This window comes from Meleagris gallopavo, chromosome 24, assembly GCF_000146605.3.
Source record: "Meleagris gallopavo isolate NT-WF06-2002-E0010 breed Aviagen turkey brand Nicholas breeding stock chromosome 24, Turkey_5.1, whole genome shotgun sequence".
NCBI classification, from domain to species: Eukaryota; Metazoa; Chordata; class Aves; order Galliformes; family Phasianidae; genus Meleagris; species Meleagris gallopavo.
This window is the reverse complement of record NC_015034.2, coordinates 912,118-923,536: the sequence shown is the minus strand read 5'-3', so window position 1 is coordinate 923,536 and position 11,419 is coordinate 912,118. Positions and strand designations below refer to the sequence as shown.

General features: G+C 50.7%; 1 protein-coding gene across 1 annotated transcript; it reads right to left on the bottom strand.

Moving 5' to 3' along the window:
* On the bottom strand, positions 1–11,413 carry RASSF2 (Ras association domain family member 2). Its single transcript, XM_010723066.2, has 11 exons — positions 10,950–11,413; positions 8,187–8,269; positions 7,045–7,120; positions 6,145–6,296; positions 5,219–5,307; positions 3,305–3,459; positions 3,118–3,219; positions 2,914–2,965; positions 2,717–2,838; positions 2,106–2,203; positions 1–1,391 (listed from the first exon to the last, which is right to left on the bottom strand). The coding sequence occupies exons 2-11, from the start codon at positions 8,243–8,245 to the stop codon at positions 1,322–1,324; spliced, it is 975 nt and encodes a 324-aa protein (XP_010721368.1). The 5' UTR covers positions 8,246–8,269; positions 10,950–11,413; the 3' UTR covers positions 1–1,321.
* Between the last annotated feature and the right edge of the window lie 6 nt (positions 11,414–11,419).

Genomic DNA, 11,419 nt, shown 5'->3' with positions numbered 1-11,419 from the left:
TCCACAAAGTGCTTTATTCTGAACAAAACCAGCTCTAACTCACGTGCTTCCATACTGTATTAATTTGCTACATATTTTGGTTTTCTTGTTAATAAACAAAGCAATGCCACAATCATCCTCCAAATACACAAAACACTTTTGACACCGGACAATACTTCCTGTAACTTGTGTTAAAAGTGTAAAAGGTACCATAAACCAAAAGGAATGTTAACAAAGATACATTGCAAAATACTCAAGAGTGGGAGAAGTCAGAGTTTTAGTTGACATCGAGGTATAAAATAGATATTGCTGGTTTCACATGGAGGGAGGGAGGCTTTTGCCTGGCAAAATAAACCTCTTTCTGTCTCAATCCCCTCACACACAAGGAGAAACATTACCCAGACTCAGTTTCAATGCACAAACATGCAAAAGTCCCCCCGAAAAATGAGATGAGGAGAGTTCACAGAGTCCCTGTGCTGCTCCAGGTTCCTCGCAGCGATCTCTCAGGGCAGCTCAGCACCATCGTTGCTCCGGTGAGCAGTAATTGGCATTTGGCTACCAGAGAGCTTTGACATCGTGTGTGTGGTGGTTCTTTTTTAAATCCCACAGGATAATTAGTGCAAATTAGGAACAGGGAGAAGAGGGTTAAACAACCAGATGTGGGCTTAAGGGAAAAATGCGCTGGAAAACTCTTTCACTGTAAGTCCAACATTCAATCTTGTTTTGCTTTCCATGGCAAAAGTGGAAGAAAGCAACTCTCAGAGGTCCTTTGGGGTTGTACAAAAGCTTCCCATCACCTGTGAATTATTGCAAGACAAATGTGCTTTTTTTTCCAATATATATCCTTCTTTTCTAAGAGGAATCATTTGTGCTGTTTGGCTTCCTCCAGGCACTGTATGGGAGAAGCGCACCAAACTGAGCCTGGGTTATTGCTGCTGAGCACTTGCAGCCCCTCTCATGCCCATTTGCAGCAGCTTTGCCCTGCTCCCTAATCTCCTCTTTTTATCTTTTTTTTTGCAAGGATTTGAGTTTTGTGCCACTGGGAGAGCCCTGCAGGTGGCTCTGCATCCAGCAAGGAGCAGAACAAGCATTTGCAGAAGAAGAGTCCGCCAAGGATGCTGCAAAGAAGCTGCCGAGTCCTGTGCATGGGACGGGGCTACCTGAGTGTGCCAGCATCGCAGGGGCTTGCATTTTTGGGGGTGACATCTGGGCATGGCAATAGCTACATTCTGCCCTATGCAGAAGGATGGGTTGGCTCCTGGTTGATGCTCCCCAAGCGATGGGAATGTAGGGTTCGGTGCAGGATGGCCTTCATGCAAGCTTCTTGTGATGAGAGCTGCATTCACAGCCTTGCTGGACCTTCAGAAATCTCCTCCAGCCTCTGTTCAATCATCAGCCGGAGGATGGAATACCTGGAAAGGCAAAGGGAAAAGCAAAGAGAGCTGAGCTGAGAAAGAGTGGCTTCAGGAAACCAGCACTCGCTGCTCTATGGATGGAGTCATGGCATTATGTAGGGCTGGCTTCCCCAAACCATCCAATTTTTTTCAGTATAATGTCAAAAGTTCAGTTTCCCACCAGTAATATGGAACACTGATTTGTTTTCAAGCCTTTTTAAATTGGAAGAATAAAATTGCTTTTTAATCATTTTTATACATAGAAAAACCCATGAATGTCAGAGTTTTGGAGGGACTGGAGCACCTCTTTTCCTTTTTGAGAGCTCTTCAAAGCAAATGGAGCTGAGATTCCCAATGCTTCCAAGTTCCCTGCTGCATCTGCTCAAGCAGAGGTCAGAGATGCTGAGGCTGGAAGCCCAGACCTCCTGATGGGACGTGCACAGACTGCAGCCAAACTCTGCCCCAGGGGAGCAGACTGGTGGGAGCTGACGCTGCACCGCAAGCCTGGCGTTATTGCAAGGATTGGCTCCAGAGCAGCATTTCTGCAGCAGCAGCAAGCTGCTCTTTTCATCCACATTGCCAAGAAAGCTCTGGATAATGCAAAAAGCAAACGCTTGTGCATGCATTAGGGATGCTGCCTGCCCTGCAAATGAGTTTCTGGCCCCCAGCTGAGCCCCCCAGCTGTGCCCTTTAAGCTCAGCACCTCCCCTGAGCAGGGCACACTCTGCATACTTGCGCATCAGCTTCTTCACTTCGCGGTCCTCCTCCTCCTCCAGCTTCTGGATGAAGCTCCTGAGGACGGGCATTTCGAATTTGATGTACTGTGCCACCTGCAGGGCAGAGACATGTAGGGAAATCTCCATTTCATCCCAAACCCGGGTCCTTCACATCAAGGGAGAGACACACGCACACTTCCCAACTGTGCTATCTATGCCCAAATGCACGCAAAATTGCCTCGCCTGTGCTCTGACTTAGGAACAAAGCCACACCAGGGGTGCAAAGGATCCAGCAGATGGCACAGCAGAGCTGATTCCCATGAGCAGCGCTTTCCCAACTGGGACAAAAAAGGAAATCATCTGTGCCAAAGGATGCGGAACTGAGAGATTTGGAGACAGGAGGCAGATGGAGCATGGCAGATGCAAAAAGCAGGGAGCTCTGCATCCCTCTGCAGGCAGGAACCCACAGCTCCATCAGGTGCTCTCAGCCTGGCCCAGCCTGGATGCACACCCAGGGACTGAAATTTCTGCAAAGCCCCTTTTTGGAGGCGCCCACCCACATTTTCCAGCCCATGCAACCTCTGGGGACACTGAGAGGCAAAAAGCTTCCCCCAGGGCAAAACTCACATCATAGGTGACCTCCTCCACCTGGTCCTTCTCCATCAGGAAGACCTTGGAGACCTGCTCACAGGGGCCCTGCAGGACGCGGGCGATCAGCGGGTAATCGGTGGCCCTCAGCTTCTGCTTCTCTGCAATACCAAAAGCGCTGTTTTTATAGCAGCAAGGCCACCAACGGGCCCAGCTGCCCCCTCCTGCAGCCTCACCTCCGCTGGTGTGCACGATGTAGAGCGCGAACTCCTCCGCCGAGTTCTCAATCTGAGCACAGACATCAAGAAGCGTTGCGGTGGGATTCGGGATTTTTCAAACAAACAAACAGAAAATCCCATTGTTTTGCTCTCCCCTTATATCTCATATCCATGGAACTCGAGCTCCCAGTAATACCCAGTGCAAGGATCTCCCCCACTTGCCTTGAACTTGTTGAGCAGCAGCTTGAGCACCTGCGGGGTTGTCATTGTGCTGTTTATCCGCACGTTGGTGATGGAGCCGTACGCCGGCGTGAACACGGACGTCTGTAGGGCACAAGATGCGTGTCACCCTCTGAGTGAAAACCAAAACCCCACCCACGGTGCCAGCGGATGGATCTTTGGGTCTCACCTTGTGGTTGTAGAAGTGCCCGTTGATGGAGAAGCGGTGGCGCCGGATGCGGCGCTGCTCGCTGGGGGTTCGGGAGCTGCCCCGGCGCCGCACACCCACATCGCTCCGTGTGCGCAGCAGCTGTGGGGGATCTTCTGGCTGCAGCCTCGTGGTGCCTGGAAAAGCCAGGAAGGGGCTGAGGACAGACAGGCAGGCAAACAGACAGAGAGACAACTCTCTGGGCAGAAATCACTTCTTTGCTCTGCTTTGGGTCAACCAATAAGCAACAGGGTCAGCTAATAACCAACGAGGTCAACCAGTAGACAGTGGGGTCAACCAAGAACCAACAAGGTCAACCAATAATAACCAATGGGGCCAACAATAACCAACAGGGTGAACCAACAACCAGTGGAATCAACCAGCAACCACCAATGGAGTCAATCGGTAATAACCAATAGGTTCAACCAATAACCAATAGGATCAACCAATAACTGATGGTTCAACTGATAATCAGCTGATAAGCAGTGGGGTCCTCGATGCAATTGTCACGACGCACGTTGCAAGGCAAAACAGCCATAAAAGGTGGACAAATCTCCCACAGGATTTACTCTCCCCCATCTCCCAAACGAAGCTGTTAATTCACAGTCATTGCCTCCATCCATGCACCACCTGGATAACACTCTGCCTCCTGGGGACTTGAGCACCTTACTCGCTCCTCCATAATTTAACTTTTTTTTTTTCTCTCCCTTAATGAGAGCAAGAAAATGAGGCCAGAGCTTCAGATCTCGGCATGAAGACTGGCCCACGTCCAGATTATTATAAACTCACCCTTCATCCATTTTTAATGAACCCCTCCAGCTCAAGCTGGTGTTTTAATTCAAAGCATGTCTGTGCCGAGACAGTCTCCTGTGTGTGCTGTTCCAGATGCACACCAGTGACTAAGCACTCACGAAGAGCTGCGCATGCACATTATGCACTGATTTTGCAGGATTCTGGAGAAAAGTACAATAAAGACTTCTTTCTGTGAGTCACATCATATGCCTAAAGCAGTGGCAGGCAATGCATAGCGGATATCGCCCAGCAATCCGTAACAGGTCTCCAGGGCAATAAAAACAAAAGAGTCGTGCACAGGCAGAGCAAAATGAGGAAGGGGAAGCAGGAGGAGGACTTTTGCAGATCTGGAAGCATTGCAAGGGCTCAGCTCCTCCCTGGTCAGGAAACGGATGAGCAGTGAGGCTCAAAGCTGAAAGCATTATCTGGCTCTTATCTGTCTCCAGGATGCCTTTCCATATCAGCACAACAACAACAAAAAAAATTAGCAAGGAACCTGACTGAGTGGCAAAATGCCCTGACTGAGTGGCAAAATGCCCTGACTGAGTGGCAAAATGCATAACATGGTTTTATGGTGTCCCATTTGTTGCAAAAACGGAGAGCAAAGTTGGTGAGCGGGTGGTGGGTCTCAGTCCCGGGGGGGTTAAGGAAGCCCCAGGGCAGGCAGCGCTCTGCAGGGAGGAAAAGCCCTCAAGCCTGACCTCAAGGCACACAGCAACACCATGGGGAGGGTAGAAACTTTGCAGAAATGTTGACTTCCCCATGGTAACAGCACTCCACAACGGCGCTCATTATTCCTCCGCCAAAGCGGAGCTGCTGGGAAGGGGAAGCAGGAACATCCTTTTCCCTGCGCTCCCACGAGGCCTTTTGCTCCATCCCCCGATTGTGTCCGTCCTCCTCTCCCATACCTCCTCCAAGGGCATTCCCCAGAGCAAACTCTTCGGAAGGGTTTTGGGTCACTGCGATTCAATAGGAGCACTTTGGAAATGGTTTAAGAGAGGGGGGACACTGATTTACACCAAAAGCAAAATGCCAGTTTTTGAGTTTTGCAAATAAAACCGGAGCGTAAGGAAGGCAGCGCAGACAAACCCAACTCACTCTCACCTGTGTTGCTGCCAGTACTCTCTGTGTTCACTGTGGCATCCACATCTGTCACCTGGATGTCTGGCAAGGTGCTGGGCTTCAGCACAGACCTTGTAAAATAAAAAATTGGGAAAAAAAACAACATAATATTTTTGCCTCAGGGCCTCACGTTGTGATTTTGAGAAAGGAAAAGAGCCCACAAGCCCACCCCTCACTGGAGAGCAGGATTTTCCTCCTGGTTTGTGGTTTAACCCTGTCCATCTCACAGCTCTGCACCCAACGTGCCCGCAGCTGAGCGCACCCAATCGCACGAAGCTGATGCTCTGAGCAGGATGGACCCTGCAGTGCAGCCACCCCCTTCTTACAGATCTACACGTTGCAAACCTCCTGCACAGTCTCTCAAAACCCCCAGATCATGCATTTATTTTTCCATTTGCAGATATCTAAGAGATGAGCAAAAAGCATGGCAGAGCAACCCATAGGGACACTGCTCTTGCTCACTTCATAGGGTCCCACGGGTGCTCATAAAACCAAAGAAAACTCTAAAACTGTCCTGGAGAAACTGCTTGCACACAGATTAAAATTCAGTGTAAAACTTGGTGTGCATTCAAGTGAAAACTGAGACTTTGGAGGAGCTTCTTGAGGTCTTCACAAAAGGAGTCTTTGCAGAGTGAAAACAAGAGACCTCACTTTGCCCCCCTGCATGTTGCACGCTAGGGAAAAAGGGAGATTTTCTGCACAAAGGCACCATGGACTCACTGGTGAGTGCAGTTATCTGGCCACGGAGGCAAAAAGCAAATATTTACAGCCCTGAGGCCTCACCTTCATTAGGAGAAACGATTTATTGCAATTGTTACCGCATGACCAAACCCTGATGCAAATGACTTAATTGGGATTGCTTCCATTGGGGGGCTGCACTCCACGGCTTGGGGCATTGCTGCACTCACCCGTGTGCCCCCAGGTTGCACCCAGAGTGCCAGGAGGAGGAGGAGGGCGGCGGGCGGATGCGCTGGTTGTCATCCTGCATCTGCAGGCGGATGGGTCGCCGAAGGCCCCATGAGATGTTCAGCAGCCCCTCAACGATCAGCTCACCTTCCTCCTGCAAAGAGCAGAGCGATGGGCACGGCCCGCCTGAGTCCCACGAAAACACCGAATGTGGAGGAACAGCAGGAAAATGGGTGGGAGGAGGGTTGGGAAGTGGAGGGGCTGAGGGTGGTGGTGTGAAGGACAGGGTGCTAGCAGGGGTCGATCATAGAATAACATCATTAAGGTTGGAAAAGACCACCAACATCCCCAAGCCCAACCCCAACCCGTCCCACCATGCCCACTGACCAAGTCCCCAGTGCCACATTTCCACGGTCCTCAAACACCTCCAGGGACGGTGACTCCACCACCTCCCTGGGCAGAGGGGACGGAGCTCCTTCCATTGCTTCCCTGAGCCAGGATCAGAGGCACTGGCCACAGACTGGAGCACAGGAGATCCCCCTGACCAACAGGAGCACCGCTGTGCTGTACAGTGCCAGACGTTGCGGTGTCTCCTCTTTGGAGATCTCCAAACCCACTTACACGTGGTCCTGGGCACCAGCTCTGGTGCTCCTGTTGGATCAGGATGGGACCAGAGGGACTCAGAGGTCCCTGCCAATCTCAGCCATGCTTCTGTGGGAGAGTTATGGGGTTGGGGGTTCAGTTGTTCGGGTGCCCCCATATTTGATCAGTGAATATCAATGAACTTTGCTAACAGGCATTTTTAGGACCTTGCAAATCTGAATCAAATCTGAATCGTCGTTTCTCCACTGAGTCTCTTCTGACAGAGAGAAGCCAGCCTGGTGCCCACCCTGGTTCCTCACCTCCCGGTGCCGCAGCTGCAAATTCTGCCCTTCATAGTAGATGTTGTATGTCTTCAAGTGCAACAGCAGCTCGTTTCTGCAAGAAAATGGGAGAGGTGTTGAGAAGAAGAGGGGAAAAGCGAGTATAAAGGCTTCACTTGGGAAAAGGTGGGTCTTTTGCTGCCTGTAGGTCTCCATTACTGGGGACATTTGCTGTGAGTTCAACCAGGTGTCCCTCCAGTACTGTGGTTTTGGGGACAACCGTGCCCTTCTCCAGCCTTGTAAAAAGAAGTAAAGAAGCCCGTGGGCCCTTGGTGGAGTCAGTCACAAGGCTGAAAAAGCAAAATTTAGGAGTGTTGAAGCCTTTGGGTCATGCTGGAGTCACAAGTTATCACAAGTTCATCAGTTTGGCTCATGGCACCAAACCCTGACCTCGCGTTCAAATTAAAAATCTGAGCTCCACTCTGGCTGCAAACGTATAATAATGGTAGTGATGATGGTAACAATAAAGACAAGGCGTCCCAGCACAGCTCTGAATCAGTGGGAAGCAACGAGTGATAGCATAAAGCAGTCATTAATTCAGCTGAACTCAATGGTGCTCAGCATTACTGGATCAGTGACAAGATAATTACAGGATCTGAGGTTATCGCAGAACTATAGGGGTTGGAAGGGACCTCTAGAGATCAAGTCCAGGAGAGACATATTGCACATAGGCTTTATCACCCCCAACATAGTACTTGAAGCTTAGCAATTGGCTTGCTTCCATACCAAAGAGCAGTTACTGGGCTAGAGTAGATTGTATTTTTGTTTTCCAGCAAAAAGTATTTCAGCAGAAATTCTGAATGCTGTTCAAACAGCTGTTCACATTCCTAAGAAAGCAATTCAAAATCCCCTCAAAAGCCCCTTTGAGCACTGCTGGTTTGCTAAGAGGAAGTCACCATTCTTTGCCCCAGAAGAGCAAAGAAATGGAGTCTCCAAAAGAAATACCAAATAAATGGAGAGTTTCCGAATCCAGTGGTGCTACGAATGAGAAGGCAAAGCCAACCCAGTGGAAACATCCCACTTGGGTTGGGTGGCTCTCCCTCAAAGTCCAACACCCCACACGTTTTGGAGATAACAGCAGTGCGCATCTTTGGGCGTCACAGCTCTGCAGTGCCTCTTACTTGGGGATGAATTTGTCCTTCCCACAGGGGACCAGGTACTCGCAGCTGCCGTACTCCATCCTCAGGCTCCTCTTTCATCAGAACTGAATGGCAAAGAGACAAAAGGCGTTACTGCCTCTGCGTTATCGCATCCCAATGGCCGACGGGAAACAAAAACCGGGTTGGGTTTGGGAGAGCCCCTGGGGAAAAGGCTCTGGGGCAGCAGCTGTGGGCACGGGGAAAATTAAATGCTGCTCCTCCAGCCTAAGCAATGGGCAGGGAAGCAGGAGGAGAAATCAGATAAGGGGAGAACCGTTGTAAACCCACTGAAAATTTAATACTGGCGGAGATACGTTACTCCAACATTTGCATTTAGAGCAGCCTCCATCCGTGGGCTGCAGGGCCAGGCAAGATGAGGTGGAAATAAGTAGGATTTTGCTCCTTTTTTTTTATTTCCCATTTATTTTAATTCTTTTAGGAAGCTGTGGATGGATCCAGCTCAATGCCTGTTCATGCTGTCCCAAAAGGAGGCAGCGTGCACAACAGCTGGGTTCACACTACAACCACTGCATTGGTTTCTTGCTTTTTTTCCTTTTTTTTTTTTAATTGCAACACCCACTGAATTTTTGCATTCCCTCCAGTGCCAAAATATTCCATCACACTCATGCAAACTCTCATGAGCTGTGCCTGCAGCCAACCTTTGAAGTGGTTTGGCTTTAAAGCACGAGGATGTTTTCTGGAAGCTGCAGACCAGAATCAAATGAGAAGTGGGGTGAAACCTTTGGGGTCACCCATTTGCTTGGAGCACTTTGCAAAACCAGAACTGGAGAGAAGCTGAACTGCAGCTTCAGGGCAGGTTTAGGCTACGAGGGGTGGCTTTTTGGGTCTTGCTTTTTCCTATGTATTTGCATAAATCCTTTTTCTGAGGTCCTCCCCCCTCCTCACACAGAAAGAGAAAATAAGGCAAAAAAAGCACTTGATGCACAAATTGCAGTTTTCTCCACTTCCCACATTGCCCATAGCGTCGCAGTTCCTTCACACTCCCAAAGCTCCAAGAAACAGAACTTGAACTGCAAAAGCAAAACCCCAAACCCACAACGATGCACAGAGGGGTCGCTGATTCAAGCAAGGCCACAGGACACAACCTGTGTCCAAAAACCCAAGGGTAGCAGCAATCCTTAGCCCAAGCTTACAGCAAACAAACCACACCACAGAAAACACTCGTGGTCCAAAGGAGGGAAGCATTTGCAAAAGCAAAGCAGAAAGCAGAAGAGAAACCCGCCCTGCAAAGATTGCATCTTGCAGCGGAAAAGCTGACGAAGCCGCGCGCTTCCTGATGAGCAGCACTGCAGCCCCACATCAGCACAAGGCCGTTACCCCATCCACGTGGTTCATCACAGCGAGAAAACGGGGAAAGAAATTAATGACCCTCCGTGTGCACAGAGAATTACATAGGAAAAGGGAATGCTGATGGTGTTGGGATAAATCCTGGCACAGCACTGCATGGCACCAGAATTTGGGTTAAGCCAAAGCATTGGCAGCTGCAGTGTGTGGAGCAGTCAGTGCTTTGCTCATCCCATCCAGATGATGGAAGTAACCATTAAGGGAGGATAACATTGCTTGGGTCATGCAACATCACCACCAACAATACCAAAGCGGACAAAACAAACCCCAAACCCTTTGCGCTGAGTGCAGAGTGATACAAAGGGCTGAAGCCCAACCCCTCGCTTCCTCAAATGGGGGAAAATCATGGCAAATAAATGAATAAATCAAAATGCACCCATTCTGAGGCGGAAGAGGAGCCCCCAAAGCATTTTTTCTCCCCCTGAATGCTTGCAGAGTGGAGCTGGGTTTCCTGTTTACCGCCCCGCAGCGCTGCCACCTTCGCCTCCGTCATCACATCCCCTTCCGAGCAGCCAGGAATGGGGCAGTTCTTCCTTTTTTGGGTCTCAAGAGCATCAGGCTGAGCGAAGAGGAGTGGGCAGCTGACAGAGATCCCCAAACTGCAACCCTATGGATTTTCTGCTGTAGCTTTGGTAAACCTGAAGTGCTGGAAAGGACCCCAGCAGAACAGCAGGAAATGTGCGTGTTGTCCAATCTGTTGCCCAACCTCTGCAGTTGGCATGGCCAGATTTTCCAGGCATCCCCGTGCTTCAGTTTCCCAGTTTTGATGCATTTCCTTCACGTCTGCCACGGACTGAGGACTCAGAGCAGCCTGGGGGCTGTTTCAATGCTTTAAATTAACCGAAGCAATACTCCTGCCCCAGCGCTCTCTGCCTACGAATAGGACCCATCAGCCGCTGCCACCATTGCGTCCAATCCCAAATGTAATCCCTCCTAGAAACCCCCTTCCTAAGGTCCTTTCCCTGACCCCCAGAGTAGACCCCCATCTACCAATCCACAGAGGGCAACCAAGCAGCTGCTTCTGCAGAGCTCCTGGGGAGATACCCAGCAAAAAAGAAAAAAAGGAGGGGAAAAAAAAGAAAAATATCCAAATACGACATTTTCAGTGGGAGAGAAGGGATGCAGCCATTCCTGCAATCAGAAGTGCATTTTGGGGGACACTTTCTCGCTGCTTTCTGGGCGGAGGGTTTTCCCATCACACAGTGAGGAATTGTGGGAATCTCCCAACCCTGCGCTGCTCCTCCTGCCCTGACTCTGCCCAGGGCAGCACAGCATCAGAGCATCCATCGATCCCAATGCAGAAGCAAAGCAACATCTGCAGGCGACAATTATCCCCTTTTAGGCATTGCTCGGCGATGGGCTCCGGCTGCACATCCTCACCCACTGCAAGCAGATCCCAGCAGCACTCCGATGATGGTTCCCACCAGCCCCGGTCCAAATGTCGGTTTCAAGCGGGGATTTCTCCCGAGCTAAGCGTGAAGGTGCGGCGGTCCCATTGTTTTCCAGCTCTGCTATTGTTCAGCTCCGTCCTGCCAAGGGGGAGAGGAGGGAGCGGTGAGCGGTGCGAAGCTGACAGTGGTTGGGCTGATGGCACAGGGCTGAGCGAGCAGACCCTTCGCTTGAGCTCACTCCCCCCCGTGCAGAGCCATCGGCCGTCAGTAGCTGCATGGGGGCTGCGGGAAACGGGGCTGGGGGGCTCAGCCCCGGGTACGGGGGAACCGGCGGGGAAGGATTAGGGTTGGGGTCGCGTGCAGGGCTGGGACCCCGCAGATGGGTGCTCGCAGCTCCCTGCTAACGCAGCTCCACGAGTGAGGGCGAAGGCAACGATGAGGAGGTGACACCGACGGGAG